The 19,319-nt window shown below is 40.1% G+C and overlaps 1 protein-coding gene across 3 annotated transcripts in view; it reads left to right on the top strand.

Moving 5' to 3' along the window:
* Positions 1 to 19,319, top strand: part of TIAM2 (TIAM Rac1 associated GEF 2) — an 87,420-nt gene that overhangs the window by 50,522 nt on the left and 17,579 nt on the right. For 2 of the 3 annotated variants that reach the window (XM_033055699.2, XM_033055698.2), the window contains exon 14: positions 6,660 to 6,763. In XM_033055699.2, the coding sequence (XP_032911590.1) occupies positions 6,660 to 6,763 (104 nt within the window). Of the gene's footprint in view, positions 1 to 6,659; positions 6,764 to 17,949; positions 18,370 to 19,319 lie in introns of those variants that run through there. The other variant, XM_033055700.2, reaches the window with a different exon arrangement.

The raw sequence follows: 19,319 nt of genomic DNA, 5'->3' as shown, positions 1-19,319 counted from the left end.
TTTTGGCTAACAATTTCCCTTGGGATATTATAAAAGTTTCTTGTCTCTTTTTTTTTTTAAACTAAGTTTCCAGAAATTTATTTTTATCCTATATTTTTGTCTTTAAAAATACATTTTATTAAAGGTGGATGTCAGATTAGTTTGACACAATCTGCTTACTCATAATGTATATATGTTATATTGCATTTATCTTTACATTTCTGATTTTTCTTTCCTTGAATTTATTGTGGAAACCTAAGGTTACTACATAGGTTATAGATCTGTATTTTCCAAAATTAGATTACCCCAGCCTTCTCATTCTTTCTTTAAACATAGCTATTGGATGTTATTCACCAACAGTATTGCCTCATCCTCTTTTCCACATCATCCATTGAATAATTTACTAAAATCCTTGCTCCTGAGTTTCAATTTCATATGCCAGGTTTTATTTGTTGAGAGCTAAAGTTTAGTCCTCTGCTCAGCTCCTTGACTGTAGTATGGCTTGTACCCACCTCAGACATAGTCTCTTTCTGATCATTAATTGCTGTCCTGCCTTACTCATCCTTGCTGATTAAAGGCATATTTCAGTCTGGTTCAGCCAAGCCTGAAATGGGACTGGCTTTGCCATGGCCTTTAGAGTCAAAATCTGTTTGTTGTAGAGAATGTCTGGTGATGTGGTAAGTGGATCAGGTGAAGTCAGGGGTACCAGGAAAGACTCACAGCTGCTAACTGTTAATCAGGCGTCTTACCTTAGTTGAGACAGCCTGAATCTCCTGATTCCAGCAAGACATGTGGCTTCATCTCTCGCCTTCTCTGTCCTACAGCTGAGGATAGTTATCAAGTAGTGCACAGAGCAGCTGCTCCTCACAGATTCAAAAATGATGCCCTGCAGTGGTCTTAGTTTGTCCTTGAGAGAGAGACCGAGTGCATTTAATTTTTTTATGTTGTCTTCTCATGTAGATGTAGAAGGAATTTTTATTCAATTTATTATTGCCTTTGGAGTGGCAGGTGGAAACACTCCTTCTTGCCATAGTTTGAAAAAAGAGGTGGTTACACCACCTACACAGTGCTTGACATTTGATAGCATTTGACATGCTTGTGATGGTTATTTGTAATTTTTTTAAATCAGTGAGAGAAGTCTGAAATGGAACAAGTTCTGATGCGTTATGGAAAGAGAACTATGAATAAAGAAACAGGATCCTCAGTTCCTACTCTCTCCTCATGATGATTTTGCCTTTGCAGTGAGCAGCTAAACTGATAAGAGCATCTTTGACTTGAAAGTAATTAAGGCTTCTTCGTTAATTAAACAGAAGAAGAGAGATAAGTGACATTTGCGTTTGCTGATGGCTTCTTTATGGTAAATGAATTGCCGGATGGTCGATGTTGATGTTTTCCAGTTGATTTCCTTTGAATTCTTGGCTGGGATTGCAGCAGAGATTATTATTGTCTCAAACATCTGCTAGACGATGAGTTCCCATTGTACCTCACTGCTCACAAACACATGAATAACTTCCACATTCACCCCTTGTACGTGTATCACTGCATCAACATGGGAAGAAACATTCCCGTAGGCATACAGAGCTCTTGGATATGCTGCATGTGTTTGTTTTTCAAGCCAACTGTCCCATCTGTGTGTTGTGTGCCTGCTTTTATTTGAATGTTAAGCAGTGAGGAATATGACTTAAGAAGTATGTTTTCTCTCAGATTTTAGTGGTTACACTATAACTTCTCTTGAATGATTGAGGCACTTACCTGCCTGCTGGCAAGACACAACATTGCAGAAGTAATGGCATTCTTTGGTGATGCCTTTGGTAGTTAAAGGTGCTGAGTGTGTTCTTAGTACTTGGTGGTTCTTTGTTAGAAACCAAGAAGTGTTTAGTATGCATTTCATGTGATGTAGTTTAAGCTTTTCACATAGAGGCACTCTTTCCCCCCATGTTTTTCTGGGAATCCTAGCGTTTATCTGCTGCTGCTACTCTTCTTGTTTGCAACAAGCTGGTTGTATTGGGTTTGTGTGGCAAGCTTTGGCAGAGGGGGCTACAAGGGTGGCTTCTGTGAGAAGCTTGTAGCTGGCTCCAATATGAACTCACCACTGGCCAAGGCTGAGCCCATCAGCCGTGGTGGTAGTTCCTCTGGGATAAGATATTTAAGAAGGGGGAAAAAAACCTGCCTGATTGCAGCTGGAGGGAGGAGTGAGAATATCCAAGAAAAACAACTCTGCAGACACAAGGTCAGTGAAAAAGGAAGAGCTGGGAATGCTCTGGGTGCTGGAGCAGACCTTGCTGCCCTTGGTGCAGAGCATGGTGAGGCAGCTGTTCCACTGTAGCCCATGGAGATCCATAGGAGGGCAGAGATCCACCTTGGAAGACCCACACCAGAGCAGATGGATGCAGGAAGGAGGCTGTGACCCCATGGGAAGCCCACACTGGAGCAGGTTTGCTGGCCGGACCTGTGACCCTGTGGGGGATCCAGTCTGGAGCAGTTTGTTCCAGAAGGCCTGCACCCTATGTGAGGAACCCACACTGGAGCAGTTTGTGAAGAACTGCAGCCCATGGGATGGAGTCATGCAGAGGAAAGAGTGGCAAAGACAATGTGTGATGAACTGACCACAATCCCCCATTCCCTGATGCGTTGTGCTGCTCAGGGGAAGGAGGGAGAGAAAATCAGGAACAAAGTTAAGTCTGGGAAGAAGAGAGGGGTGGGGAGAAGGTGTTTTTAAGATTTGGGTTTATTTCTCATTATAATACTCTGATTTGATTAGTAATGAATTAAACTAATTTCTGAGTCGGTTTTGCCTGTGATGGTGACTGCTGAATGATCTCTCCCTGTGCTCATCTGAACCCATACCCCTTGCATAATATTCCCCTCCCCTGCCCAGCTGAGGACGGGAGTGATTGTGCTGCTTTGATGGAAACTTGGTGTCCAGCTAGGGTCAACCCACCACACTGACTTAGCTTTTTTTTTTTTTTTCCTGGAGACACTCCTGTTTGCTATACTGGAAAAAAGTATCTGCTTTAGAGGTTCCTGTATCCCAGCTGGAATTAATAAATGTTTCAACTCACCAAGCATGAGTGTGTGTGTAAACAGGACAGAGAGGTGTACTGCAGCAGAGAAAAATTATGTTAAAAGATTTAAACCATGTTTTGTTTAGCTCATTATTATCAGTCCCATTTTTCTTCCAGACAGTTTTATCACAAGCATGTCAGTAGAATAAATCAAATCTACTACTGTAATGGAGCTGTATGGGCAGATTTAGCTATGATACACTCACCATTTACAAAGCAGGAAAGCCTCTCAAGCAGTGTTTTCAGTGAAGTATTCCATGTTTTCTGTAAGTAGAGAGAAACATAATTCTTGTAACATCAGAGTTTTGGTTTTATGGTTTTTTTTTTTTTAATAATGATTAAAAAATGCCTGGAAGTGCTGTTTTGACCTTGAAATTCAATGATTTTTTTAGGAACATATATCTCCTTGCATACTTTTCCATCCTCATGGCCATCAAAGAACCAGAATATTATATACTGGAACAAATCCGTATTTGCACAGTGATCCATCTTTCTTAATTTTGTGCATATTGCATACAGTCTGTTCCTAGTTTTATCTGAAAGAATAGTGGTTACCCAGCCTGTAAAAGAACTTGTTCACATTACTATTTGTATATCTTTGATACTATGAATTATATTGTAGAGCTAAATCCAAATTTGAATGTTTAAAGAAAATATGTTTTATAGGGTTTGGCTTTGCTGGTCCCCTTCCACTTATTACTGAAAGTAGAAAGAATTTCAGTATTGAACTTTTTGTTGTGTTTATGTCCTTAAGCTTTGGATTTGTGATTACCCATTCTCTAGGGTAATTTTTTTTTTTTCCTTGGAGGGGATGGGCTGGGGGGTTGAGCTATGCAGCTGATATTGGTGCTTCTACATTTTTTTGGGAATAGTCTGTAGGAGCAGATCCAAAGGAAGTCCCCTTCCACAGCAAAAGAAGGAAGAGGAGACAGGATATGGATGCTAAACTGATCAACAACCCATACATCCTTCCTTCCTTTCTTTCTGCCCTCCCCATGTTAGTTCTGCATACAATGTAGGATGCAGTAGGATGTCTTTTTTCACCTTGGATTCCTTCCGTGTAACTTTTTTTAGGTTTTGCTATTTAAAATAACATTTACTGTTGATTCTCCATCGTCAGCAACTCGTTCTGCCAACACCAAATGCTATAAAAATGGGCAAGACTGTATAGAGCTACCTCTAACAGTCCTGTAGACTACAAAGGAAAAACAGAATGAGGGTGAAGGCAGAAAAAGATGGGTCAGCTGGAAGAAGCAATACAGTATTCTCTTTGCCGGCTTTGGGTGTTGTTATCCTGATTTCTCCTCTTTATGTTGTTTGCTGATTGTTTTACCCTATTTTCATCTTCCCACATTTATGTTCTCTCTTCATTGCTTGTGTAAGTTAGTTTTACTGTTTTGTAAAGGACAAATAGGTTTAATGGTCACTTTGTAAAATCAGAGAAATAGGTTTTTTTTCTCAATATCTAGTGACCTGAGATCAAGCTCTAGATCCTTTATGCCATTGCAAAATGAATCTCAGGTGCATGCTGTTTGAAGGGGAGAAGGGCATTCAAAGCAGAGGGCAAGTAAAAAGAGCTCAACTGGAAACAATAGGAAATAATATCTTTGGCATCACCTTATCCTGACAAAAATGTTGTTTAAAAGTCAATTTAAGTTTTAAGGGTTGGCTTACCCAGGAGTTGACAATGGTGGAAGTCAATAGGCATTCATGTGTACTCATATACCGAAGAGAACCTCAAAATTACTTTAAAAGTCCAGATGGAAGGAGAAAATTATTCAGGCTTGTTGGAGGAAGAGAGGTAAAAGCATAATAAAGTAAATATACAAGACAGATTCTTTCTTAAGGTCTTAAAGACCATGGGTGGCTGAAGTGGAGTTGTATAAAATGTGTTTTTTTCTGCAAAAGTGATGAATCTTGGGGTATTGCATGTTACAAAGGGTCTTACATATCAGGAGTTGCACCTGACTCTGGGAGAAGAAGGTAAAAATGCTTGAGGGGAGAAAAGCGATGAAACCTTGTTTCTGCAAGGATAGGAAAATGAGAAAGTGGTCAGGTCCTTGGCTTGTGGGTGGAAAATGTCAGCCTTGAGGCTATGCTTGACCTGAGGACTTTAATAACACACAGAAAAACCCAGATTGACATTGTACTGAGTTATTTGCATGTCTTTCTCTGACTTGCCTCTGAAGTCTTCCAGCCATGTTTTGTCTTACCAGGAAGGCTCCTTGTGGGTTGCAAGGTACTCTTTTGGACCTAAAATTCCCAATTTCCTCTCTGCTTCAGTTCTTGTTGGTCAATTCTCTCTGAGAGGAGCTGGTCTTGCTCTGCATTGACAGGACAACAGCAACACCCAGGCAGCTAAATTGTATTGTCCTTCCCAATTTCTTTATTGCAAGCTGTCATGATTTTACTGCAAGATGGGTGGTATTTGTTTTAATTACCATTTCAGTTGCTGCTGTCAGCAATTAAATAAGAATCATACCTTTCACTTAAAAATAAATCTCCAGTATTTGTAGGTGTTGAGAAAGAGTTTGAAAATGTGGTACTGCGGTGTGAATTACACTCTGGAGGCTTAAAGTTTAGGAAACAAAGCAGCAAACTTTAAACCCCCCCTTTATTTTATTGCTGATTTACCATCTGAGGTTACTGAAAATCCCTTTTCCTTTTCTTTTATTTTTTTTTAAATTTGGTGGTTGCTTTATAATTTTCAACTCCATGGATTGATAATACTGCAGATCAAAAATCACTTCTTCATTTCTAGGATTTTTAATTAGAATTTCCATGTGAACATCTCTACAGATTTTCAGCAACCAATTGAGGAAATATGAAGAGAAAGAGCATAATTTTTATATGAAGGCTCAGCATTGTTGAATAACTCTTGAGTTTAAATTTAAATGTTACAGAAAGCTACAGTCTGTCAGTAAGTAGAGCAGGACAGTGCTGCCTCTGGTTTTTGCATTGTGCCAGCTACTGTGTAGATGGACTCCAAACTTGAGAAAATTGGTAAACTATTTGCAAGCAAAAGGGTTTATGTCTACATTATGAATTATGGTGTTTGTTCCTGGGCAAAATTCTCTTTTCTTCTTCAATCTTTAAAGGATTTAGGACTAAGTAATGTCGAATAATGGTGTGCTCATCCAAGGAGAACTGCTGAGTGCATTTAATAATCCTCGCTGGTTGTCTCAGCACAGAATGTGCTGCCTTCAAAAACACACAGCTAGCAAGAGTGTTAGGTTTATTTTGGTAGATCAGCTATGTACATCGCTTCAGACTGTCTCTAATGTCCAGCTGCTGTTTGGAAAGCAGAGTTTCAAGGCATAGCTGCTCCTTGCTTTGACCTCTCCCGTTGTTTCCTGAGGGGTGGAGATGGTTGCAAATTTTGTATTTCTTCTGGACATGGCACTTAGTGTCTTGGTCTAGTTGAAATGGTGGTGTTAGGTTGAAGGTTGGACTCAATAGTCTCAGAGGTTTTTTCCAGCCTGGTTGGTTCTGTGATTCTCTCCTGCTGGTGTAATTGTACTAAGCACTGAAAGTGTTGGCAGGTAGGGGCAAATACTTTTCCTGTTTCTGTCCTATAACCCTCTAACTTATTTATGTGTTTTATTTCAAATGCAGACTTTAGTAATGTGCCTGACATCACATCCAGTTTGAAAAGGAGCAGTACTGATGGCACTCTGGACCAAGTGCCACACAGGGAGAAGACTGATCCACCCTTCAGGGTAAGAAAATGCTCGACACATCAATCCTTATGAACCAAAAGGCAATGTTGTAGCATTAATTCCCTGCATTTTGGCATGAATTTGAAAAAAAAATTATGCATATTAGCTGTACTTGGTGTTTTAGTGTCTTGAGGTCACCCTGTGACAGGTCAGCATCTATGGCACAGCTGCTGCATCTGCAATAGCAGTGTGATGGGGGCAAATGGTAAGCAGGTGGAGACTTGTCAGATTCATTTTTCTGTGTGGCTTGAACCCAGTTCCTGCAGAGAACAGTAAAGCTGCTACAGCTTTCTAATTGATTCAGTTTGTTTTGTATTCTCTTTTTGCTGATATTTCCAGGGCTTGTTGTTAATACTGCAGTGACCATAGCAGTACTATGTCAGTAGTTTTAAACTGGGCAGAGGTGTAGTGTTTGAGAGACAGTGATTGCCATTCTCTAATTTGGAGACCCTTTTTGTGTCAGCAGTTTCTTTTCGACTTGACTGGACTAATGGTTTTCCTTCTCTCAGCCAGGACTTTGGGGGTTGAGGTACAAATGCCCAGAATTCGTGCTCACCTTCAAATGCACTGGTCTCCAAAGAGCAGTATTTTGTCCATTTTGCTCTGACTCAGGCAAATTGCAACCTGTGTCCAATTCAAGTGCATATTGTTTTCAACCTCCCAACTGCAAGTGTGGGTAGTGTTTTTGTGTTGGTGGCCATGATTTTACCTGGCATTGCCATTCTGACAACAGAAATGTGTTTTAAAATTCTCTCGATGAGTTGGTTGTGTCTTCAAGAAAATTTGTGATAACACTTGTGTTAGCACTCTTGCATAACAGGAATGACGTTAGAATTTTTATGGTTCTGGAATATATTACTGTCTTGTGCTAACTTGTATGAAAAATTGGTAGAGATGAGATGGAATGTAAAAACTTAGAAGACTGGCATGGGGAAGATACATTGTGCCTCTAACTGTACCTACTGAGAGGAGCTGTTAATCTTACTTTATTAATTACTTTGTAACCTCCTTCAGTCTTATATAGGTGATTTTATGCCCTTCCTCTAGAGAATAAGGAGAAGCCCAAGGATTGTGGGTTTTTAGCCCATCTCCTGCTGCACAAGGGGATTCCCACAGAGATGATCTGTATGCTGTGTAACGATTGCTTATGCTTTTCCAGAGTCTTTACAACCAGACAAGAACAAACTGGATTTTCTCCCCTTAGGACAAATTGTTCCTTTGAAAGGAGTTTTGTGGATTTCTCTACTCTGCTGTTTTAGGACTTCTGCCTGGCTTTAGGGGTGGGGATCTTTGTGGAAACACAGTAGAGGTGACCTCAAGGCTTAGAATGCTTTGATGGCTGTTTGCACCAGGCCAGGATCCCCTGAGTACCCTGCTCATCTGGCGTATGCTGTGTCCCCTGTGCACTGTGTGGACAGAAATGCTGACCTGTCCTGCTGGAGGGGAGGAGGTTCTGGGGCATCAACTTTGCTTTAGCTGAAGAACAAAGTCAGTCCTGATCATCTGTGTCAAATACACCAGGTGCCAGAAAATTAGGGAGAGTTGCAAGGATTTAAATATGCAGAAAACAATTGATGTACATTAGTTGTGGCTTTTAATGCACTAAATTTGCTCCAAAGCTCTAAATTACATGCTGCAATTAAAGCTCAGTAAAAGAGGGGAAAATGGACAGGGTCTGCTCCCTGCCCTCCCTCCAGCCTCAAATTTGTCAGATGCAGCAGTTATTAGGGCTTTTGCATGATTTGCTGAAGTAATTGCCCATTCTGTATTGCAGTTCACTTCTTGAGCTGACATGCAGGTCTCCTAGCGTAATTTTAAAAATTATCTGAGGCTGTCCTGGTTTTGTAGGTACAAGGGTGGAAAACAGCCTGGCAATCAGAGGCAGTCTGACTTGGACTGCAGCTGTAAACGAGTCTGTGACAGCTCTGCAATTTCTGCAAATGGTTTGTAATTGATTGCTGTCTTTCTGTTGGAGGGTGCCTATTACCGTCAGAGCTTTTTGTCTGACCCTTTTGATATCTCCAATAGATGTAGAAGTAAAGAAAACCCAAACCTAACAGTTAAGTTCAGGTGGTGTATATTGTATGTACTTTTGTGATCATGTATAACAGGAATTAAAATGATTTCTGTTTTTATAGCTGTGATTTGGGACTGCTCACCAGATGAACAATAACTATTGATAATAAAAGCTAGTTTGAGGAAATTGTGCAGCCTTGAAAAACATAGCATCTGGATTTGGGGTTGTGGAATTTTTTTCCCCTTTGCCTTCTGTTTCCTGCATGTGCTGACTTGACCTCCCACGCCTGTGGACACCATTAGTGCAGTAGGCAAGTAGGCGATGCTGCAGCAGTATGGGGGAGAGGAGCTCTGTGAGCACAGCTCTGAGGAGGAGAGGCTGGTGGTGCTGAGAGGTTCTGAGCACAGCCTGGAACAACAGGCAGTTTGGGATTATTTCAGGGGAGACACAGCTAGAGATGCTCACTTTCCAGTTGACAGCAACTGTAGATCTGATTGTTTGGCACTGAGGGAGCAGGTTCCTTTGAAGTTTCGTTGATTTTTGTCCCATAACATGTAAGTAAAGAAAAAGCAGTCTTAAAGCTTTGGATTTAATGGTTGCATGTCTGATTTCTGGATTTTGTGTTTCTTGTTTGGAGCATTTTTATTTGCCTGTTCTTCACTATTTTCTTCATCTCTTACCAAGCTAAGGTTAGGCATCATCTTAACTGAAAGTACAGTGAGGTGTTTCAGAAGTGCCTTGTAATCTCAGAGAAATAAGTCTTTTGTTGCATGTGTACTACATTCAAACATGCCTTCATTTAGTCAGTCATTTATGGATTTTTTTTTTTTTGGTAGACTGAGAAATGAATGCATTTAAGACAGCAAGAGAGGCTAGTATCATTCTGGAAATGGAAGCTGTTCCTTAAGTTAAAAATATTAAAAATACATGTATATCAAGAACCATCCATTCCAGATGCACATTAGTTCTGAAAACTCTGTGTTCTCTGGGATACCCCATTTGTATTTTAATATCTTTAACCTTATCTTCAATTTTATTTAAGAGGGATAGATGTTATGTTTCTAACACATTGTGCTGTAGTACATTTTGGAACTGTGTTAAAATTCTGTTTATGTGACAACAGCATTTTGTCATTGCTCTTGGTTATGGAGTATGAATATATGAGTAGAATATATGACCTCAGAAAATCTGGGAATTGAGGATGCCTGTTGGTATAGTTAAGTTTAGTTGTGTTTAATCATTTTCAGAAGTAATTGTCTGTGCTCCTAGTGCTCATTTAAATCGTGGTATGTTGGAAGTTGCCAAGAATCAAGCTCTCTTTACATCAAAGTAGCATGAATACAGATGAACAAAAAATGCAACTTTTCCTCTAGCTAGTCATGATTTCTAATTGCAAACTGTATTGGCTAAAATGTTTGCCCACTGTTTGTTTTAAGATTAAGTTTAGTAGTCTGTTACTAACTTGCTTATCTTTACTTTGCAGTTTTAGTGTATTAAAAATAACCTTTTATGAAACATAGCTGGAAGGGAAACTTTTACCGTATAATTACCTATTATTTTAAGGTGTCTAGAAAGAGACCTGCTGTGATCTGACTTTTGGTTGCTCTGAATCTTTTTGAGTCTCACCAAAGAGATGCATTTCTGAAATCATCGTAAATTCTAACAGACATAAAGAAGTCACTTCGTATAAATGCATGTGTGAGAAGGGGAAAATGTATTTTCACTTTAAGTATTTTACAAATCATAAGAAAAAACTTTAGGGTATACTCTGTAAATTTTTCACATGACTTCATTATATCCTCAGCTGTATCTTAGAGGTCTTTAAGAAACTCAAGGAACCCAGTAAAAAAATAGCTGGTGGGATGGCTTTTAATCATTATAGAAATAGTCAATGAGTACAGAATAGTATTATGGTGGCATTTTCAAAAATTAACATTGCAGGTCCTGAAATGGAAGCTGCTGTGTGAGAAACTTTAAATGTTAACAAGAATTGACCTTTTAGAAAATGACCAACTGTTTTCATTTTGGTAATGGTAAGGCTTTGAAATGCTACTGTATTTCTTTCAAACAATGAAGTAAAATTGGTCCTGGGAATAAGTTGAATATAGAAACTTGGGGAAATTGTCTTTGCTGTTGCCTCTTGAAATAGTCACTTTATTCTCAGCATGGCTTATTGGTCGTACGTGAATGTGTGTATATGAGGATAAATCTATCCCCATCACCTCTTAATAAAAAAGAAATAAAAAATTCTGTACACCGCAGAGACAAAACCCATTTTTTTTTCCTTTAGAATACCATTCTTAATTGAATGAATAGGAAATTATGATTAAAAATTCTAGAACACCTTTCCCTAGCTTGAGCTTGTTTAGATTATCTCAACCAATTCATCTTCCCCTCCTGTTTGATGATCATGTTCCCTTTTCCTTCATCTGATAAGGAAATGAGAATTCATGGCAAGTCTGATCAGCAGAGTTCATGACACCTTTGGCAAACACAAATCTGCATCTCCTGCAGGAGGGAGCATTTTCATCAAATGCTTTCAGCTTTCCATGGAGATGAGGTCCAGGTCAATATGATGGCCCTACTTGAAATGCACATTTTTACAGATATAGTAGACAAAAAGAAGGCAGGAAAAAGATGTCCTTGTGTGTTTCAGAAGTCTTGTTTTTGGATGCTTGAGTTTCCTATGTAATATCAAATCATCTTTGCAGTGTTTTTGAAGCTTGTATGTTCTGTTTATCGTGATGCCAATTGTGGTCATTCTTCCACTTGCCAGTGTAGTGAGTAGCGTTTCTCCACGAAGTTGGCATGTCTGGGACCATGGTGAGAAACCTGGTTTTTGGTCTCCCTGCACGCAGTGCTCCTTTTTGTGTTCAAGGAGCTAATGTGCACATATGCCTGACTTGGGCAACTGTTCAGGTTTTTTTTGTAGCCCTTCCAATCAAAGGTATATGTGCAATTGAGCAGCTCATTTGCATATCTGATGGTGCCCAGGAGGTGTGAATGCAGAGAGAGACTGGGTCAGAAAGCAAACTCATCTTCCAAGTTCTACATCATGCAGCTACCTTAGGAAGCTTCTCAAAACAGTGCTTTCAACAGATGCAAAATACATATGTTGGGATTTCAGAAAGGAAATCACTGTCTTATCTATTAGCTGATTTCACACAGCTATTTCTGTAACGAAAAATCAGTGAGTATTGTAAAGAGTTCTCTACCTTTTGTGATTTTGGCTTCTTGTATATACAACATAGCCACCTCTGGAGGGGTGGTTTTCATAAGCTGAAGAAATTAGCATTTCATCTTCAAAATCTTCAGAGCTGATTTCAGGACCCCTCCATTAGTAGTATGACCACAGCCATCAACTTCTGACGAAGAATAATTTAAGGGTAAAAGTCCCTAGGTACAATATACATTGAGGTCTAGGCTCAAACCTGGATGAGAGAAAATGTATCTCATTGCTGGTCTACCCAAAGGCTCAGTTGTTAAAGAAAAAAAGCATGGCTTGATTTTTGGGGAGAGGAAGGGGGCAGCTGTGGCAGTTGCCTTGAAATGGTAGGAGTGGTAAGTAGTTAGTAATGATTACTCATACTTTCAGTCCAATCCCAGCAGAAAATCATGCAATTGTTCAATGTTTGTGAAAGATTTGAATGGTATTTTATCTTCCAGAAGAATGCAAGTGGATGCTAGGAATGATGTATTCCTATGATTTATCACCTAGAAAGCATTGTACATTGTGATTTGTTGCAGATGTGCTTTGGAGTAGTTCAGGGCACTGTTACTCAAAACACACCCAACTGCCTTCTGCTGCCGTTGTCAGTAAATGTAATCCTATTTACTATATGGCTCATATGTATTATATATAATATACATGTGGTTGTTCATTTATTTATTTTGATCTGGTGATGACACATCACTCTCAGAGATGAGTGAGGGATCACCAGTCTGACTGTATGTATATAAGCATTGTATGTGAAATAATTTTGTTAAGCAGACTGTAAAAATCTAAAATCTTGGAAAGGGAATGTTAGTACTAACCTAGTAAACACCAATTGTTGAGCTCCATTGAAAGAAAACCAAGCAGAAATGACCAGAAACCCCATAGCCACTTCTTGCATGGAGGCAATTCCAGCTGAATATCGTGATGGCTTCTCATTAGCTCTGTTTTGCATTGCCCGGGCAGTTCCCACTTGCGCAGCATGTCATTAATTGCAGGAGAGCTGCCTGCCTGAAGGTTTGCTCAGCATCCATAGGACATTAAGGATTTTTCCTTTATTTTAATCATGAAGAGTTCTCTTTAGCAGTTGATGACATCCAAAAGCTTGGGGAGTAGTCTGCAATTAACATCTTTTTTTTTTTTTTTTTTTTACTTTGTAGGAGGGAGATTAACAACATGGTACTCTCAAAATCATGTATAGCCTCTGCAATCCAAGTGTCATTTTCTTCCAGATGTGACATGCGTTTAGGGAATCTCAGAGCTAACATGGGAAAATAGCATGTTTCTCAGCAGTGGTTTCCTTGATTCATTTGTGCCTGGAGGGGACTGTTCTGCATTGAAAGCATGACAAGCCTGTAGGGAATTCTGCTAATTATTGTGCTTCCCTTGCAGATAGCCTAGCCTATGGTAACCCTACCAGAGCTGGTGGCTCCAGCAGTGTGGAGCTGCTGCTGGACTCCTGCTATCTTCCTGTGCCTTTTGAGAAGGTTATCAGTGAAACTGTAGCCCTTTAGAAGTTCCTAAGAATTTTGTTAATTAATCTAGGTTTCAGTGTATTAATCTATTGATCAGAGAAGGCACCAGAACTACAGGTAGACTACAGGTTACTGGAGGCTTGCTGTAAACCTACCAGTGAGTGGTACTGCCCAGTCCTGGATTTCACTTTGTCGTTTTGATCCTGCAGTTCTGCATCCCGTATGGATGGCCAAAAATTGAAATGTAAGAGCTGCGAGTCTTGGCTAGCACAGCGAAGAAGCTGCAAAACCACAAGGCTTAAAGCATGGAAAATGCTGTGCCTAATGTGAACCAGGTCTGGCTGTAGAGACCTGCTTGCATAGTTACTGGTAAGGAGGCACAAGAATGGTAGGAGAGAAGACGGAAGGGTCTGCACAGTGTGTGCAGTTCTTGCATGCAGAGGTGTGATCTTGTGATGCTTTGTTTTGTGCTATTACAGTGAGGCCCTGGGGCTTAGTGGGAGGGGGTATTTGTTGTCTTTCCTCCAACTGAAGGAAATGTCCTCTCAAAAGTACTGAGACAGCTTTTGGTGTAAAACATGCAGATGGTTTTGATCAGGAAAAGAAATTGTGTTGTGTTGATGCTTGCAAATGAAGGAAGCCAGTGGGAGATGACTTACAACACAGCTTTTCTTTGTAGTCATCTGGGAAAAATCCATAAGGCTTACCTGTAGATGAAAAGGGAAGCATGTGACAGCAGCCCTGAATCATTGCAACAGGATATGGTTAGCAGAGTCTCTAGAGGCGCCTGTGACTTCATTGATGAAGGGCAGGAAGCTGCCTGGGAGCCCACCACCCCATGCCTCCAAAAGCAACCCCGGTCACCTGCAGTGCAGGATATGACGGCAGCGTTCACTTTGCAGTGAAAGGCAGAGATATCTAATCACACTTCTGACAGACACCAGGGAACTGGGTAACTTCTCTGCCAGCTGCAGAATATTTGGTGGTTTGTTTTTTTTTTAAATCAAGATACTGTTCAGTTACAGTGATGTGATTTTTCCTTGCGATGCAAAAGCGTCTAAGCCCAATTTTAGTGCATGCCAAGGTATGTGGTGTGCCCAGCAGTCACCCATAGCACACAGTCACTTTAAAGTTACACAAAGTTTCAGTGTAGGATTTCAGATAAATACTGCATCCTGGATACCATCATAACTTCAGTGAGGCTTTGATTCCTATTTTGCTCTGTCAGGAACATGTAATGACAAAGGTAGACCTGAAATTGCAAAACTGAAAAACGTCTGCTACCTGGAGCAAATTCTCCAAAAAAAAAAGACAGCAAAAAGGTGCATGAAAGAATGGAAGCAGCAGAAGAACTTAAAAAAAAAAAAAAAAAAAGAGAAGACGTCAGTTGAGTTGGATGCACAGGGAGGTTCCACCAGCTTTTCATGTTTTGTTACCTGTTGTCTCTTGTTAACATATTGTGAGCAGACATAGACATCCTCTCGCATGGTGATTGCTTCCTTCTGAGACAGCGGAATTCTACTGTAGTGCCTAAACAATGCCTTGCCAAAACCAGGGGAGAGGTTGATGCAGAGTTCAGAGAATCTGTATTTGTCTTTACAGGGGAGTTACTGCGTCTTTTAACATTTGGAATGCAAAATGCTGGCTACTAACAAAAACATATGCGTTGCCTTCACTCCCTCCAAGGTGGCACACTGCAAAACTGTATTGTGAAATATGAATGCAACTGCAAAGATAATGTCTCAGTGGTTGCTCTAGTTTCTAATTCAATACTTGAGAAAAGTTTTTGTATTCAGCACAAAACACTTTGTGTGAGAATGTTGCAAACAATAGTTAGGGTGTTTTAAATTAAAAATAAAACAAGAATTCATTTTAACCATTTGGAATGCTTACTGATATTTGTCACTGGAATTAAAGCAAGTGTCTTCACTATGGTAAGTTATGCTTTAAAAATACATTTTGAAGGCATTTAAAAACCATGTTATTAGTATAATAAGAATGACAGGAAAATGCGCAGAAAAATTATCCACCCACAGTTATAAAAAGTAAAAAACAGACTCCCTCTAGATCAGTGTAGAAGTCTGGAGACAAGCTGTATTAATCCTGAGCTTATAATGCTTTGAAACCACTAACACTGCAGAGCTCCTGGTAGTGCAGGGTACGTAAGTACGTGTATATTTATATATATGTGTGTGTGTGTATGTCTACATACGTATCTTGTGGATGTGAATTATGCTTCTGTGTCACCAGTGACCCAGACTGATGTTACAAAGTAGCCCACAAATGCTCAGGACTGTCCTGCAGGCAAGCCACTGTTTCCGTTCATTCAAAGTGTACACGGAGGGAGCAAAATTGGCCTTTTACCTTCATGCATTAAGGGCAAAAGCAGGGTGGGAAATGAACTGGATGCAGATAAGCACACCTACACATATCGGGACAATAGAGGGAAGCCTTTATTATGAAGGATGTCACTGTTATGGTAACTATCAAGGCTGGTGCCACTGAAATGGAAAGATGAAAACCAGATGTCGGTAAAGGGAATGTGTGTTATTCAAAGTACACAGGAACAAACAACAAGACTATGTAATTTTTCCAGTGATCTTAAAAATATTTCACAGTGATGGATTATTTCACTTGTTTTTGGAAAGTACTTGAGTGCTGCTTGTGTGCTTCTAGAGAAAAAGGAAGGCTAAATTAAAAGTGTTCATTCATTTGCTTTGCTTTAGTTTGTGTTGTTCCCCTTTTTGATTTGTTCAAGTCCCTCAATAGGAGATGGGAAGATTACAGAAACATAATTGTCTTTTTCCTAATGAATACACATTAAAAAAAGCTGTTAATTGGTGACATCTTTTAGCTGGCATATGGCTAGCTAATAATGCAGACTTAATTAGCAAATCTGGGGAAGAATGACTTCCTAATATGGAATTAAAAAGGCCTGTCATTGTTTTTCATCAAGACTGACGATATTGCTTGGACCTGAAATTTAGCAACCTTTTTTTTTCTCTTGGTCCCAGTGGATGAGCTGTGTTTTTGCATGTATCTATTAGAAAAACAGGACTTGAAAGTGCCAGGACAAATGCAGATAGAAAATAAAGGAACAGTAGCTCTCCAGAAAGTATAGTTATACCCTTAATACACGTGGATCTGGTGACCTGGCATGTGTTGTTTTTAAAATGCCATATGCAACACTGTAAACTTTTAATTTCCACAAACTACTTTTTTTTTTCCTTCAGACTTGCTCTGTGTATCCCTAGGATCTGTGGGCTACTGCAAAGGCAACCACGAATGGTGGTGGATAGGAACAGTAGACTTGTACATGCTGCACAGTAATCTATGAATTTGGATTTTTAAACCAGGCTGTACATACACCGGAAAATGAAATGTTAGGGAGCAGAAAAAACCTTTCTTGCTCCTTCAAGACCATTTCCTCAATTTTCTGTTTACAATCCTCTCCCCCAGTGAACCTGATATGTCACCAAGAGAAAGAAGGGGCTCAGTCCATCCGCTAAGCAAAGAGGTTCCTGCTGCCATTATGTGTTCTGCATGTCTTATCAGTAGCATGTTGTTTCAGGGCTCCAGCATCATTTTTCCTTCTGATAGGCAGCCTCTCAGTGACTGAGCTGTACAGTTTGGCAAATGCTGAGCTGTCATGTTGTGCTAATGATTTGGAAAGAGATGGATGTAAGTTTAATTGCAGTAATTAAAGGAAAAAGCTGTGTTATTCCCTTGCTTGTATGAAGGTGAACATCCTTGAAACCTTAGAAGCAGTGCACTCACACCCAAGGATATAGATACCCAGGCTTGGTGTATCATTTGGGTTCAAGAGAAGGGTTTGTTAGGGAGCAAGAGGTGCTGCCAGGGGCAGTGCTGAATGAAGCCTTACAGCTCAACTTCATTGCACTGTAGGAGTGCTGTGGTAGGGGCAACATGGGAGTTGCTGTGTTTTATTATGCCACTGGTGTAGTTCTCCTTTTATTAATGAATTGCTTGTCAGTCTTTTATCTCTTCAGTTCAGTGTTGTCATGTCCTATAATGTTTTATTTAAAGCTGCATTGTTCTTAGGGTAATCTATCTGTGGACCCAATTGGCTTTGTGTAAATACGTCAAAATCAGAACTTTTACTTTCAAGCCTGAATTTATTACTGAGCTCATTTTAAATTTCTTTTTATTGATGTAATTATGGCTAAAAAGTTCAAACAAAGGACAAACATAATTATATAAAGAAATCATACAGAGAGCTGCCTATTTGTTTTTCACTTTATCATTGTAAGAGCATTTGTATGCCACAACATTTAGCAGCATATACCCTTGACAGAGTATCAGTGCTATTGATAAATCATGGTGACCTTCAGGGCAGTCAGCACCCTCTAGATATTTTTAGGTATTTGGCTAACTTTCTCAAAGCACCTGATGTTTATGCAGTAAATTTCACAGGCAGGGAGGCAGGTATATTTCTGGGGAGATCAAACCCATCTTCCTTTGTCATAACTGAACTTTGTCCTGCACTCACCACATCAAGCTATTTATATAAAAATCTTCTCATCTAGCATTGTTTTCCTTCATTTGTAGCAATAAAGGGAGGCATGGCAGATCTGTCTGTACTCTCATATGCTGCTTAGCCTCCTTGCACTGGGATGTTGTCAGCGTCTCTGATTTCGGGTAATTTGCACAAAAGAGAAACTTGTGCAGCTGAGCTCAGAGGGAAGGTTTGTTTGTGGGGGATCACAACATCCGTGGCTTCCTTCCGAGGGCCTTTTTCCTTTGGCAAAGTTTGTATTCACAAGCTACAATGCCCGCCTTCAGGAGGAGTAAAGCCAGAGCTAAGAGTTTAGCGCTGGCTCGCAAAACCCAGCAGCAGGCAGCAGCAGCTTACGGCTCCCTGCACAGGATGCTCTCTGTGGTGAGTTCTGCAGCGGCGTGGATTCAACTGGGGTGCTGCTTCATTAGGCTGGGGTGACGGGGCTGTGGGAGCATCCAAGCTGCCTGTACCTGATAAATGATGACTGTCACAGCATTAGTAACCAAATAATGGATTCTCGTGATGTGTAGTTGATGACTGAGTTTGTGCCAATACTCTGCATGGGAAAAGGTTTGGGGTCTCTGAAGTTTGGGGGAGGGAAGGGTGGGTTGGTTGCCTGCACTGTTTTGCTGCTGGACTCAAGCAAATTGTGATTTCTTGCATCTCTCAGAGAAAGGACTAAGATCCATTTTTTGACAAGAAGTGGGAAGATTTTAAAAATATTCCTCATGAAAATTTGGAAATAACTGCAGTATGAATATTTTAACTGTTTCTCTGTTTTTACACAATTAAATTAGTATTGTGGAAATAGGGAGGGGAAAATATGATATATAATCAAGGCAAAGCTGGTGAGATATAAGAAGGCTGTATATATGTATTACAGAGGTGGCAGAAACATAACATGAGCCTCCTGCATTAAAACTGACAACATCAGGATAAGGACTTGGAGTAGGAAGAACTGACAGTTTTTTACAAAATCAGGGTTTGGAAAAATTTTTATTGTGTGCTTTGATATTGCCTCATAAGACTCCTTTTTATGACTGGGGCTGTCAGGGTTCCTCTTTTTGTTTTCCTGATGCTCTCATCTTTCCATTTTGTATAGTCAGGATTTAGTGTCCTGCAATGGAAATCACTTCTGCTTTGCTTTTGACTTTGGTATGAGTTGGGTCAGATGACTTTGGAGACTGATCCTAGAGAAACTGAGCTCAGTGAACTCAGTGAATCAGTGGTTGCTGCTTGTCCTGGGGACCTGGTCGATGCAGGCTCTTGGGCCCAGGTCCCTGCTGCACGACTTGGTTTATTAACAAGAGTTTTAGACAAGTACCGCAGTC

The sequence above is a fragment of the Catharus ustulatus genome, chromosome 3 (genome assembly GCF_009819885.2).
Source record: "Catharus ustulatus isolate bCatUst1 chromosome 3, bCatUst1.pri.v2, whole genome shotgun sequence".
Classification (NCBI taxonomy): domain Eukaryota; kingdom Metazoa; phylum Chordata; class Aves; order Passeriformes; family Turdidae; genus Catharus; species Catharus ustulatus.
This window is presented reverse-complemented; position numbering and strand designations above follow the sequence as displayed.